The sequence below is a fragment of the Mustelus asterias genome, chromosome 6 (genome assembly GCF_964213995.1).
Source record: "Mustelus asterias chromosome 6, sMusAst1.hap1.1, whole genome shotgun sequence".
NCBI lineage: Eukaryota > Metazoa > Chordata > Chondrichthyes > Carcharhiniformes > Triakidae > Mustelus > Mustelus asterias.
The window spans coordinates 18,362,042-18,377,755 of record NC_135806.1 but is presented as its reverse complement, the minus strand read 5'-3'; the positions used below and the strand labels follow the sequence as shown (position 1 = coordinate 18,377,755).

Below are 15,714 nucleotides of genomic sequence, written 5' to 3'. Positions count from 1 at the left end.
CCACATTTCTGGAGAAGTCAGGCTCAGATGACACGGCAAGAAATGCAAAGCAGAATCAAGGCATGGAAAAATTCCAGCGATCAGCAATCCAACGACGATTGCCGCTCTGTGGAAGATCCCAAGCCATTGTTTCTCCTCAAGCTAATGATGTATCACCTTATTATAAAAAGTGCAGGCTATGGATCATCCACTGTAGGTGTCTGTTTCTAAACAGTATATTCTTAGGTGTGGGGGAACAAAACAAATTACTCTTTGCCAGGCCTTGTATATGTACAGAAAGAAACAAAACATAAATGCAACATAGTCATTACACCTACCAAGATTTCGGCTCTCCAAAATGCAGATAGTTAATGCTGTACAGATCCATATCTTCAGTATGCCAAGCAAAAGTTGTCTTCCACATGCCAAAGTATAAATACGGTGTGTTAACACCTTCGATAGCAATGCCACTTTCTTCTGCTACCACGTCCAAAATTGTATTCAAACGGCTGATATTCCATTCATCAATATCCTAGAAAATAATTACATTTGAAATTAATCATACGGATAGTACAACTGTTTAATGCACCCAGGTGTCAAAGAATTGGAAGCAACAGTGAAAATCTAATTAACTTAACAAAACGTTTTATTTACATTGATTTGATTCTCGTAATGATGGGGATCACCAAAAGCCAGTCTGAATATTTTGCCAGGATAGATATAAATGTTGCAGTTTGAAAAGGTCAGCAGCTTAATACTTTTTGTTAGAGGTAGGAAACCTGTATTTGCATAACAAACACACCTCAATTGCTAATTATAGCCACTTCCAAGTCAAGCCAAAGCTTGACCACATTGCCTATTTATTGTGCTCAAGTCAGTGTCAGTGGTTAACTGCACATCCAACAACAATTCAGTGTAGAACCACTGCAAGAGGAAGTAAAACATTGAAGCTGCCTTTGCTGCTCGTGTGAAGGGGCATTATCCAGTTTCCAGCTGTCAAGAGGGAGATTAGCGAGGAAGGAGGAATACCACATAACGTACAAACATCCAGCAGCATGGGGTAATGAGGGGTACAGAATACTGTGGATCCGAATCAAAAGTTGAAAAGGCACTTTGTAGCTCATTCACTAACTGCTTATTCCAGATTGATAGGCAATGACCTTTGTATTTGACTGTGCAACATGGGTATTATCATGATACCTGGGTGCAGAAGCTATATACAAAATAGAATGGAATAATAGTGGAATAATAGACAAAATAGAATGGAAAACAAATCCAGCAGTAGCTATAGTGGCTCTTGTTCAATAAGATTTAAATGACCCCATAGTTAATTCTGTTCTGCTTTGTGCAGAGGTTACAATGAAATTGCTTTTTTTTCCCCCAAAGCAATTAACACAAAGCCAATTTTCAGCATTCCAGCAACAATAGCAAAACTGAAAAATGTTAAAGAGGCATTTCCTGTCAAAGTATTGTTCAACCATGTGAAATATGCTCCTGGCTTGCTCAAAGACAGAAACAAAGTTTATGAAAACCACTTGACATTTGGATGTATTCCCCCATTTACATGCAGCACTGTCTCAAGCCATCATCCCTCCCCCAGAATCCAGAGGAATTTACTCAGGATGGAACCAGGGATTTTTATCTTCAAGCTACATTGAACATTGAGTACAGGTGGCTCAGCTAGCAAAAGTTAGTTCTGACAAGAAATCTAAAACCAGTTAAATCTCAGTAAACAAGTGATTCATTTTAATCAACATTTGCCAAATTGGGTTCGATGCAACTGTGGGGTTTCATACAACTCATCCAGAGGTTCCTCATCAAGTCCAGCCATTTTAAATGTGAGAAAGGCTGTCCTTCCAGCTAATCCAATCAAAGGCGATTTTCATACTGCGTTGGCTACTGATAGGTGCACGAGTCAGCTTATCAGCAGCAAACGCATTGAGAAACAGACCTCTGATTGGACAAGCTGGAAATAGAGAGAAGTTCTGTCAGCAGCTAAGTCAGGTTGAGAGCGAAGGCGACCGGACAGCGGAGCGAGGTAGGCCACAGCAATAGGGTGGAAGCAGAGACTGATTCGGAAGTCAGAGTGGAGGGCGGTGAGCAGGTGAGAGTGTTTGTGTGTATGTCTGAGAAAGAGGTAGGTAGGCATGTGAATGAGAGAGAAAGGGAAAGATGGATGAATGTGTGAGAGGCTGAGAGAGATAGAGCGAGAGTGAGAGAGAGAAACATGGGTGGGTAGGTGTGCATGTGAGTGAGTGAGAGGTGGATTGGTGTGTGGGTGAGAGAGACCTGTGTATCTGTGTGCGCATGTCTGATATGAGAATCCAGCTCTCCGGCAACACTCCTATTAAACAGATTTGTGAGCAAAGGAAGCAACATCACTCCTCCCATTAAAAATGACAAAGGTAAGACTTAAGCATTTGCTGAATAAGATAACATTTTAATTATATAATAAATGTATACAAATAAATAGAAAATACTTTTATCAATTTGCTTTTGTGCCTTTGTATCTATTGCATAAAAAAATAATTGTGGTTTAATGCTGGGGCAGGGTGGGGCGGATCGGGGTGAGTTCGGACATGCAGCAAGGTTAGATGCTGAGGGAAGGGGTCGGACATTGGGAAGTGGGGGGCTTGGAGTCGAGCCCATGGGTTTGGAGGGTGGTTTGGGGAGGGGTTTGGGAATAGCCCAGGGGTGATTGGTCGATAGGGTGTCCCATTCATGGCTCGGTCTGAAGTTCTAGTTATACTGAAGTGAAACGTGCTTTTATTTCTTCTAACTCTTTCAGAGCACTCAGGATAAATTTCAATTTACAACTTCATTTGGCATAATTTGGTTCAATGTTACAGCCCTGCTCACACTTTGCAAAATAAGAGCAGAAACAATACATTCTTCAAAGCAGCTGGAGGGTTACATAAGTAAACAAATCCAACAGTAGCTCGAAATAGTGCATCTTCAATTTATACTTTGGTGTCATAGAGGTTTACAGCATGAAAACAGGTTCTTCGGCCCAACTTGTCGATGCCACCCCTTTTTTTTAAAAACACGAAATTAGTTCCAATTGCCCAAATTTGGCCCATATCCCTCTATACCCATCCTACCCACGTGTGTCTAAATGCTTTTGAAAAGACAAAATTCTACCCGCCTCTACTACTACCTCAGTCAGCTTGTTCCAGATACTCACCACCCTCTGTGAAAAAATTGCCCCTCTGGGCCCTTTTGTATCGCTCCCCTCTCACCTTAAACCTATGCCCTCTAGTTTTAAATTCCCCTACCCTTGGGAAAGGATACTGACTATCTAATTGATCTATGCCCCTCATTATTTATAGACCTCTGTAAGATCACCCCTAAGCCTCCTACGCTCCAGAGAAAAAAAGTCCCAGTCTGTCCAGCCTCTCCTCATAATTCAAACCATCAAATCCCATTAGCATCCTAGTAAACCTTTTCTGCACTCTTTCTAGTTTAATAATATCTTTTCTATAATAGGGTGACCAGAACTGTACACAGTATTCCAAGTGTGGCCTTGTCACCTTCATGCACTATTGACCAGGGATGTTGCATGTACAATGTTGTTGTTGCAGCTATGCAGTTTGGAGGTCAGAATAATTTGGTGGCATCAGGTTTAGCTGAAATGATGAGATTTCAAGAGTATTGTCTACAAGTACACACCACCCCACATTGGCACAGGAACAAAGATTATTCCCTGGAACTATGCAGCACAGAAGAAAACAAATCAGCTCATCATGCCTGTGACAGCTCTTTGAAAGAGCTATGCAATTAGTCCCATTCTCCTACTCCCATAGCTCCAGAAATTGTTCCCTTCCAAGTATTTATTCGATTCCCTTCTGAAAGTTACTGCTTCCAACACCCTCTCAGGCAATGTGTTCCAGGCTAGAACAATTCACTGCCTCAAAACAATCCAGCAGTGACAGTGAAAAAAACTGAAGATTATTAACTGGAATCATTTCACGAACATTAAGGAAGCAGCCCAAATAAATCCAGGGCTTTTTAAGATCTGAACAGTTCTGGAAAATTAGTTGAGAAACTGCACAGCTACACACTGCATGGTGAACATTTTTGCTGGAGAAATAGCACAGCTATAATCTCTCCTTTGATTCTTCTGCCGTAGAAACATTGTCATCAATACTTCAATAAAAGCAGTGGCCAACTCCGTCTCTGTGCATTATAACAATGGAGTGCAACACAGCTAACATTACTGTGCATGAAACATGAAATTCAAACTGTGTTTGCAGCGTAATGGATGCCACTAACTCAGATTCGGGCAATCACAAAGATTAGCCCAATAGATTATTTTGTGATACAATTTCATGTCTCACAGACACATTTTTTCCAATCTATTCTTCTTTGGTCAAGTCTGTTTTACTCCACCCCAACTGTTTGTTCATTTTTTGTTCACTGAACATTGAACAAATGTTTTTTTCTCCAATGATCAAATAACATTTTTTCCTGAATCACAAATGAACTAAAATAACTTCCTTTATTCTACAATTGACTTGATAATTCCTTATCCACTTCACTACATACCCCAAAAATGACATAAAATCATTGCCAACTAAAACAGCCATAAACTTCTCAATCCTCCTTCCACAATTGGTGTGGCATAAACATTCTTGAATCCAAGTACATGCTCTGCCATTCTTCATGATCCCAACCTAGCCACAGTTCCACATTCAAAAATTTCCTGATGCTGAATAACGTATCCCCAGCCAAACCCAGGAGGCAGTCTAACTGTTGTACTTGACACAATTCTCAAAGAGTATGTCACTGTGTCTCTAACACCTGCACTAAGTAATGCATTCCCGCTTCATCTAAAAATGCAAACACAATCACAGCTCAGGACAGTCTATATTTAAATATATGCAGCGTTTGAAATTGTGTTTTAAATGAACGAACATTTTATAAAAATGGAATAAAGTTGACTTATAATAAAGGAAAAGATTACATGAAGATTTAAAGGAAGCAGTATTCACGTATAAGCTAAGTACCAGTTGAGAACTCCGCTCACATCCCTGGATGCTATGCACAATCATTTCTTTATTATTTGTGCACAGAATACGGTAGTGTTTATGTCCGAGGGCTTCAAGAGTCAACTGCAGTGTAGGACTGGAGTCATATATAGGTGAGATCTTTTGCCAAAGGGATCATAGAATCCCTACAGTGCAGAAGGAGGCCATTCAGCCCATTGACTCTGCGCCAACACTCTGACAGAATATCTTACCCAGGCCCTTACCCCAACCCTAACCCTACCCATTTACCATAGCCAATCCACCTAACCTGCACATCTTTGGAATGTGGGAGGAAACCCACACAGACTTAACGAGAATGTGCAAACTTCACACGGACTTACAGAATTAGGTGGTTTAACAATATAGCAACTTTTCATGGTAATTTTCCTGGTGCAAATTACCAAATCTATTAAACTTAGTTTCACAACCTGCTATTAGGTGATTTGAACCCTGGGTTGGTCGGCAAGCTACCATACGCACACTATCCTGGATCAAGGTCACTAGGAAGTATAGCTGCATCAAGAGGTGGTTCCCTTTTCCAAAGAGATGATGCATTGCCATTAGGTTCTAGGCCATGAACTCCAGATAGAAGATCATACCCTATGTAGCGAACAGCAAAGATGGCAACCATCTGCACGCACCCATGACAGAAGTTCAGTTTTATACCCAGCACATAGGTCGATCCCCGCTTCTGGATGGATTCTTCAAGATCAAAGATCAATATCTACGTTAGTCTAAAATCAAGCCCAGACTTTCCTCACATAAAGGGTGGTATAAGTTTGAAACTCTCTTCCACAAATGGCAATTGGTGTTAGATCAGATAAGTTGAAAACTGAGACTGACAATTTTTTTGTTAACCAATGATATGGGGCAAAAGTGAGTTGTATGGAATTACATTGCGATTATATTCTCATTGAATGGAGGAGAAGGCATTAGGGGCTAAATGGCATACTCATGTTTCTATGTTTAATGCTACAATACAGTTCTCCACAAGCATCATTCAGCCTTCCCTGTAAAGTGCTGAATAATGAGGATGAGCACTATCCTACTCTTCACTCATTGAGTCTGCTGAGATAAGTGGAAGGAAAGTAATGTCTTTCAGTCGAGACTGGCTAATTCAGTACAGCAGTGATCTAACCCAAAATCTTTTGCTCTGTAACTCTTGTTATCATACACATGAAATGCATTTACCCATGAGGCAAGCTCAGCTGGTCATGATGTACAATGTAAAAAAAGGATTAGAAAGCAGTACAGAAACTAAGAATTTCCAATGTTATATAATTGATTATTTGTGTGTTGGCTCAGCATACACTAAATAAAATTTGTAATATATATGCTGAATGCAAAGCTAATTATAGCTTCAACCAAGTAAATCTATGAAACGTATCTGTACCCAATATCCTGTTTCCATTAGAGAGTAATCAGAGATTGGCACCATAATTTTACTGCAAAATAGGCATTCCAGTTTAATTTATGATTGGCACAATGTCTGCCTCCTATTCATACAAGAGGAAAAAATACAATGTTATATGACATTTATGAAGTGAAGCTTTCTTTATCTAATGTGAGGTTATCGGCTTTCCCTTTGACATACCTCGCTAGTCATGCACCATGCTCAGGTAATAACTCCACTAGGGGATAGAGGGAATGGAGTCATAAATCCTGAAACTCCTCAAACACTGGAATTTACTTCCCCTAGGAATTACTACTCCCCCTAGGAATTACTACTCAACAACAAACAAGGGCTTCATTCAAGGTTTATGATCCACAACCAACAAATTGGCGGCAATAGGAAGCTTGCTAATGCAGGAATGCACTCACTGGCCAAAACAAATTTGGAGTATTCAGTTTGCAGGAATACATATTGCCAAATTTGTGATGTACTACGGCTAGCGTTGGATTCCATCCAGTACAGACTTGGTAGTTGCAACACATACAAGTGCCATTAATACTAGACTAATTAATTTCTGACACACAAAGCACTTACCTCATCGTAGAGACTGCCACTGACATCTGCTCCATAGATTGGTGCAACAAAGGTCAGGTTTTTCCAGTATTTACGTTCAAGATCTTCGTAATCTAAGTGTCGAGGAGTGCAATATCTGCTTTCACATAAAAGGAAATGAATGCACTTTTAAAGTAAAACAGAAAGAGACACCTTAAAGCTATAAAAATATAGAATATGAGCACTTCAATATTTTGCACAGCAGTGCCTGAACATGAACATCAATGGAGGCAGTGCACTCCAAAAAACTGACTCAGCAATCTTTCTGGGGGTTGTCACAGAACAGTTTTGAAAGTTCAGCCTCATTACTTCATCCTCCTCTTCTCTCCCAAAAGTAGGAGTTGGAAGGGGTTGGTGGGAGTCAGTTTATCGTTCAGCTATCTGACAAGGAACTAGCCTCAAAAAAAATGCAAAAATATAGAGAGGTTAAGCAGTAATTCCACTGATAGCAGAGTTGAAGCTCTATGCAACAGTTCTGCTGGGAGATTGATCTCAGATTAATTTCATTTCAGCCACGCATGTATGTTAGCACATTTGTTATGGCCAAGTATCAGAAACAAAGTTTACATCAATTGAGAGGCAAAGACAACTGCTTCGGCACTGTCATAGACTGCATCAATGGAAAAAAAGACAAATCACCACTCAGATCTGGCCATCCATACAACTGGACAACTGGAGGTGAAGGTGCCACGTGCTGGACACTTGTTTGCACTCTCTTCTCTTCCAGAATAAAAGATTACTTTGTCAAATCGGATATCAAGTTATCTTTGTGGCATAGCCAAATCAAGTTTTAACTTGCTATTTCCTCAATAATTTTTGCTTAATTTAGGACATCAGGAGTCACGTACAGAAATGTCTGCTGGTAGAAAGTAAAACAGACAGATATCAGATATCATAGCTGTTCATCACCAGGAAAGGTTAATAGAACATAGAAAACTTAATGAGGACAGGTGAGGTGGAGCAAACTGGGTGCAAGTCTAGGTCAATGAGATTAATTTAAGTGTTGGATGCTGACTTGGTCACATGACATGACAGACATTTAAAATTTGACTTAAGTAAAGGTCAAACAAACTAGAATAAAACGATAAACTTAAAGACTAAATACTGGGAATTAAATTTTCTATACAACTAATCTAAAAGAGGTAACTGAACTTGGGAGAGAATGGACCAGCTTTAATATCAGCAGAAAACTGAGGGGGAAGTGTCCCAGAACAAATAATAATGAGGCCTCAAAACAAGTAGATCCATCTTGAAAAAAGACCTGAAACTAGACCAGCTCCAGCATATTTGCAGGCAAGGACTCTGAAAAGGCTGTATTGTAAAAGACTCTACAGCAGTTCACCATATCAGCAAGAATGGACAGCACGGTGGCAAGCACTGCTGCCTCACAGCATTAGGGACTCGGGTTCGATTCTAGCCTTGGGTGACAGCCTGTGAGGAGTTTGTATATTCTCCCTGCGTCTGCATGGGTTTCCTCCCACAGTCGCAAGATGTGGAGGTTAGGAGAATTGGCCATGGTAAATGCGCAGGGTTATGAGGATAGGGTGGATGTGGGCCTGGGTAAGATGCTCTTTTGCAGTGTTGGTGCAGTCTTAGAGTCATAGAGGTTTACAGCATGGAAACAGGTCGTTCGGCCCAACTTGTCCATGCCGCCCTTTTTTTTAAAAAACCCTAAACTATTCCCAATTGCCCGCATTTGGCCCATATCCCTCTATACCCATCGTACCCATGTAACTATCTAAATGCTTTTTAAAAGACAACATTGTACCCGCCTCTACTACTACCTCTGGCAGCTTGTTCCAGACACTCACCACCCTCTGTGCGAGAAAATTGTCCCTCTGGACACTTTTGTATTTCTCCCCTCTCACCTTAAACCTATGCCCTCTAGTTTTAGATTCCCCTACCTTTGGAAAAAGATATTGACTATCTAGCTGATCTGTGCCCCTCATTATTTTATAGACCTCTATAAGATCACCCCTCAGCCTCCTACGCTCCAGAGAAAAAAGTCCCAGTCTATCCAGCCTCTTCTCATAACTCAATCCATCAAGTCCCAGTAGCATCCTAGTAAATCTTTTCTGCACTCTTTCTAGTTTAATAATATCCTTTCTATAATAGGGTGACCAGAATTGCACACAGTATTCCAAGTGTGGCCTTACCAATGTTTTGTACAACTTCAACAAGACGTTCCAACTCCTGTATTCAATGTTCTGACCAATGAAACCAAGCATGCCGAATGCCTTCTTCACCAATCTGTCCACCTGTGACTCCACTTTCAAGGAGCTATGAACATGTACCCCTCGATCTCTTTGTTCTGTAACTCTCCCCAACGCCCTACCATTAACTGAGTAAGTCCTGCTCTGGTTCAATTCACCAAAATGCATCACCTCGCATTTGTCTAAATTAAACTCCATCTGCCATTCGTCAGCCCACTGGCCCAATTGATCAAGCTCCTGTTGCAGTCAGAGATAACTTTCTTCACTGACCACTATGCCACCAATCTTGGTGTCATCTGCAAACTTACTAACCATGCCCCCTATATTCTCATCCAAATCATTAATATAAATGACAAATAACAGTGGACCCAACACTGATCCCTGAGGCAAACTGCTGATCACAGGCCTCTCATTTGAAAAACAACCCTCTACAACCACCCTCTGGCTTCTGTCAAGAAGCCAATTTTGTATCCATTTAGATACCTCACCCTGGATCCCGTGACATTTAACCTTATGCAACAACTTAATGAGCCAAATGGCCTCTTTCTGCACTATGGTTCTATGGTTCTAATATGTCCAAGTCACCTTCAGATTATTTTGAACACCTGCATGCATTATTTTGTGGACACAAAAAATTGAAGTGTCAATCGGAACCTTTGTTATCAAGTCACTATTGCAGAGGTGTGATTCTAGGTCTTAAAAATTACAAAGCTAAGATTTTGAGAGTGAAGAAAGCACAGTTTCTCAGCATGTACTCCAACCTTGCCTTTCACACCCTGGCAGTGAGACATCACCTGGTACCTTCCTGACTGCTCAGTACCTGTTTAATTTAATGCCTCAATTCAGCAATACAGATTGCTTGTAAAAGCAAGTAACCTGGTTGCAAAAGGAACTCATGCGACACTATAATGTAATCCATTGAAACACTCATCTTCCCAACAAGCTTGAGCCAACAATGAGTATATAACTGCAGCTACCTCTTTTAAAACCCTGGGATGGTGATCATCAGGTCCACAAGATTCATTGCCGCATAATTCCATTAAAGAAATATTACCAGAGAAATTACTTTATTGATTTAAGTGCTTCATTCTTGTTAGATAATTGGTTTCCAATTACTTCCAGAATATCATTTGCCTTCTATCGTGAAAACAGATACAAAGTATTATTTAATGTCTCTACAATTTCCTTATTCCCCATTACATTTCACGTGTCTGTGCCTCTAATAGGTTCACATCTACTTTCACTAAGCTCTTCCCATTTATATATCTATAGAAACAATTATAATCTGTCATATATATCCTCCTAGTTTCCACATTCTCTTTTCGCTTTATTGGTCCTCCTTTGCTGAATTATAAACTCCTCTGTAGCTTCGGACTTATTAGTCTTTAAGCAAAATTATGAGCCCCTTTCTTTGACCTCTCTTGTTAGCCACGGTTGAACATTTTCAACGAGGTTTTTGTGCCTCATGTCGGTAAACACAGCGAATGAGGAACAATGCAAAGAATCTTAACAATGGTAAATCTATGTTGTGATGACGCCTTCACTGACAGCAATAAAGGTGGAACAATAGCTTCTTCTGTGAATCTACTCTTATCTTTGGCAAACTGCTGAGATTTGGTCTTGATAAGTTATCCAGCTTTGCATTATCAGATCAATAACTTAATTTTCTATCATTCGCTGTACTCATGGAAATATCTATCAATGAATGAAATTGGTTGTCTAACAACCACTCCAATAGTTAGCAGGTCGAAGAGAAATCTTTGGAGTTCCATGAGGAGGACCTTACCCAATTGTTGGCACTGATATTGATCAGAATATTTCAACTACTGGTTATACAAGTACTTTGATTTTTGACCATACAGGTTTTATTCCAAATTACTTTTTCATGTCCCAGTTCCACCAAATCATCCTCATTTGCCACATCCCACATATAAAATGTGTAATCTCCATTTCTTGCCTTTTACACTCTGACCTGCAGGAAAAAGGATTTTTGCCCTGAACCAGTCTCAGTCTTCAAATAAACCCAGCAAAACATCACTACCAGAGGACATAATAAAAGCTGTAAACTGGCATGATTGACAATCAACAGAAGCAACCACATTTGTACTCCTCAAATCATAAACCTAGTCACAAGAGTGGTTTTTGCATGCCTAGCAGCACATAGCTCTCCAGGGAAGATTGACTGGTTCAGCTTCTCAACTGAGACAATGCATCTTCACTGGGAAATTTAAAAAAATTAAAAATTAAATAGAAAGGGACCTCAGCCATTTGTGTTATAACGAAAAGCCAGTATCAGCCAAAAATAAACAGAAATTAAACTTCTTTACCCAATAATAAAACTTCAGCAAGCTGGAGTGAGTGATTAAGTGAAATAATTCTGGAACAATGCATTTCCCTTATGCTGTTCTACACCAAAATAGTCAAGATATAAATCAAGTAATCAGATCCCATTTTCTTGCTAAATCATGAGAGGTCAGTGGTGAGAGGTATTCATTAGTGAGTTACTCCGCTAGGATTTCTTGCCTGTGCTTGGCTACATCAGCTTTGGAGCCGTACGCTATTCCTTCTCGCCCAACCTTGGTTACATACAAAAGATAAAATGGTTTTCTGCTAACTAGTGTAAGCTTCCTACTTAAATGTCTTCCAAACAGTTGTTTTAAGCTTCACAGACTCACCTGTCAGCTGGTGTGCCACATCAGAGAAATATCAATTATGTTGACAGGAAGGTTTGCAGCAAAAATACTTGGTAACTGCAGAATAGCTGAAACTCAACGTTTTCAGGGCAGTACATTAAACATGCAAACTTTAAGCAGAGGATAGCCTAAATGAGATAGTATTTTTAAATACATTTACACAGAGTATTTTCTCTGAATTTTCTTACTATTAAAATGACAACACATGTAACGATATATACTTGACATTGTACTTACTTATCACTATTGGCCAAGCATTTGAATTCCTTTACAGTCAATTGCTTTTTCTGTATGTTATACTGGGTGAACAGACCGGACTGTCCAGTGACCATTTGTTGAATCGGAGCAGGAATAACCAAATTGTCAATGTTATCATAATTTCTTCGAGGTTTCCAACCCTTTGGTGGAATTACCTAGGCAAAAGAAAAATTTTAGAAGATGAAAGCAATCCTGCACCCAAGGATATTGATGTAATCTGAAGTGGCATTAACACTGCCAGATATTAATCTGCTGGGGTTTCTTTTGCATTTGTGGAAGTAATAGGCAAATTCAATCTCATTTATCATACATCAATTGAGTCCAAGTTTACGACGGTTATAATGACAATTTTTCTTCTCAATATTTTGTTAATGCTGAATGGAAACTGTGTGGGGGGGGGCAAAATCGAGGAGAGGTGGAAGGGAGATGTGGGGACTAAGGGAGATGGGAAAGTGGAAGAGCAAGAGAGGGATGGCAGTCAGGGAAAAAGGAAGATGGAAGAGAAGGATAGCGTGCAGGAGGGCAAGCATTGAGAGAAGGAGGATGTAACAGATGGCAAACTTTTACATTATACCCAAAGCAGCAACTCAGAGTGCCACAAAGAATATTACGTGAAAACACAAATCTACCTAGCAAGATCTGAACTAATCGCTTTGATACAAGCAGGAGTATTGTTCAACTAAAAATACATTTCTACTGCACATTTTGTCAAGATGGTATTTCAATGTCAGTAAATTTGCAAGTAGCATCACCAACATTTTAGGAAACACCTTACAAACTGTTATGACCAGTCCACAGCGAAAGTTCTCCAAATCTGATAACACACCCGAGATCCTTCAATTTGTTATCAACCAGCTGGGATACCCCAAATTGTTTATGCCCTGGGTGAGGGGGGATGAACAGACTCCCTTTCATTATCCAACCCCCTCTGCTGGTCGCAAAAATAATCTGAAAAAAAGGATCCATCCCTTCATGGATACCTTTTTCCAGGTTAAATATTTATGTTTTAAAGGGAGCCAATTTAACCAGGTTTTCCTGAGTTAAGGATAGAATGCCTTTATTCACTACTAAAGGCAAGATGATGATAAAACACAGGTACATACATTCATACAGATTAGAAGTCAGAACTGACTACAAAGTAAGGAAGTAGAAAAAAAGGTAAACGAAACAGTCCTCGACTCATGAGGAGCAGATGATTGAGCATTACAAGTATTGCAATTTAAGATTCTAGTACTGCGGACACAGAGACATCCACACCCACCACCACCACCCCTGCCCCCTCCCCATTTACACATACACGCACACATAGACAGATTTGTGGATTGTGGATTTCATGTTCCAGGAATATACAAAGACTGGGACAAAAGCCAGCACAAAAGCTGCCGAAAGAGCTGGCTTTTGTCCCAGTCTTTGTATATTCCTGGAACATGAAATCCACAATCCACAAGTCCGTCTGGACATTACTCAGGATATTTCTTGATGAGATGATACTCTTCTCCCATTATGTCACATTGTCTCCACAGGAGATAGCAATTAATTTCTGGATGCTTTAGAAGTACCTTGTCTGGAAACAGGATGGCATTCCATTATCTCTCAGCAATTAAGCTAGTGACTGACTTTACATCCTCAGCCATCTTTGACTTGTATGTCACAGGTCTTATTTAAAGTTCAATATTTCCAGATGTTTCCTTCATTGTTATGACAAAAAAATTGCTTCATCAGATTTTAAATTCTGCTGCAAATATATTACTGCTTTTCAAGAAATGAGGGAGAGGTGGAATATGAAAATACAGGCCAGTTAACCTGGCATCAGTTACTGTGAAATTGCTGGAATTTATAAAGAATATCTTAATAATGCACTTAAAACATCATTGTATGATCAAACATAGTAAACATTTTTTGGGTGCAGTCATACAAGGAACGTGTTCCAAAAGCTGGATAAACTCAGTAGACCACACCGACATACTATGCACAGTTTTGATCCCCATATCTATGAAAGGTGCAGCAAAGGTTCACTAGATTGGTTCCTGGAATGATGGGGCTGTCCTATGATGACAGACTGCATAAATTGGGACTGTACTCTCTGGAGTTCAGAAGAATCAGAGGATTGAAGATTCTGAAGGGGCATGACAGAGTTATTTGCCCAACTGAGGAACTAGTTCACAGGGGCACAGCCTCAGGATAAGGTGTCAATCATTTACGACTGAAATAAGCAGTAATATCTTCACTCAAATCGATATGAATCTGTGAAATTCTTTAACACAGCACGGTGTGGATGCTCCATCATTGAATAAATTTAAGGCTGAGATAGACAAATTTCCTAAGGGATAAGGAAAGCGAGTGTTAAATTGAGGCAAATTAACTATTAATGGCAGGCCAGGCTTGAGGGTCTACGCCTTTTCTTATTTCTTATGTTCTTATGTATCGTGTTATTAGATTGAGCTCACTAATTTACTTTCCTGACAATTTTTTTAAAAAGTTCTTCGAAGTATATCAATTTATAAACAGTTATTTTAATTATCCACTAGAAAGCATTTCAAAGAACTTCTGGTAAAGCCAAGTATCAAGCATTGACACGAAGGTCAAGAGATAAGACAGAACAATGCTTCATTATACTCCTTGGAATCACTCCATCATGTAGAACAAGTGTGGTTGTGGCTGTCAAACTTGGGGCCTATCCACTGCCCATAGAAACTAAAGCCTGTTTCTGCTACTATCTTGTTATACAAATACACCAGTTTTCATTATAATGTACAGTCCATAGGGTCCGGCCTGAACGCGTGACCCTCAGAGAACACCCCCTTAAAAAGGCAACACTACCACATTTATGACACATCTTTCCAATGCTCAGTTTAATGTCATTCTTCAACATTTTTAGAAATATTCATATCCTGTTCTTTTTGTAAACATTTAGAAATTTATGTCTTTCTCCTTGCTCCCAGTGTTTTCACAACCGGCTACCAAGCCAAACTAGGTGCACTTTTCCAATCCGCATCTGTCCTGTCCATGAAAGATTTATTTTGTATCTTTGAAACTTTTCTTCCTTCTAGATCTTTCTCTTTCTGTATCAATCCTCATTTCACCATTCCCATGTATTCTCTTGTTCTTTAAATCAGCTTGTTTAAATATTGGCTTTATGAATTGGCTTCCTTTTGTTTTCTACCCTCTTGTTTACTCTGATTGGTGGAATATTACAATCACCAGATCTTCTACCTTGCTATTGTTTTCTCATTGATTACTGCATTATTTTTCATTACCCAATGCAAGTTCCTTAATCTACTATATTAGAGATACATTCCTCACAACCTCTATTTCCAATTTGCATACAGGCTATTTCTATTGTGCAGGATTGAAATCCCACCAATTTATTACTCAGCACAAATCCACTTTATCCTCTCACACAAATCTGCTCCACCTGCCCCTTGATTATCTGGTGGCCTGCAGCATATAGAATAGTTCTATTGCGAATTTTTTGCCTTTGCTATCTTCTAATTCCTTCCAAAGAGATTAAGTGCCATTTCCAGTATTCACTCCATTGC

At 39.6% G+C, this 15,714-nt stretch overlaps 1 protein-coding gene across 2 annotated transcripts in view; it reads right to left on the bottom strand.

The window, feature by feature from the left end:
• Window positions 1-15,714, bottom strand: part of LOC144494781 (lysine-specific demethylase 4C-like) — a 386,490-nt gene that overhangs the window by 311,426 nt on the left and 59,350 nt on the right. For both annotated transcript variants that reach the window (XM_078214103.1, XM_078214104.1), the window contains exons 3-5: window positions 12,155-12,330; window positions 6,994-7,108; window positions 318-511 (exon numbers count right to left, since the gene is read on the bottom strand). In XM_078214103.1, coding sequence (XP_078070229.1) covers window positions 318-511; window positions 6,994-7,108; window positions 12,155-12,330 — 485 coding nt within the window. The remainder of the gene's footprint in view (window positions 1-317; window positions 512-6,993; window positions 7,109-12,154; window positions 12,331-15,714) is intronic.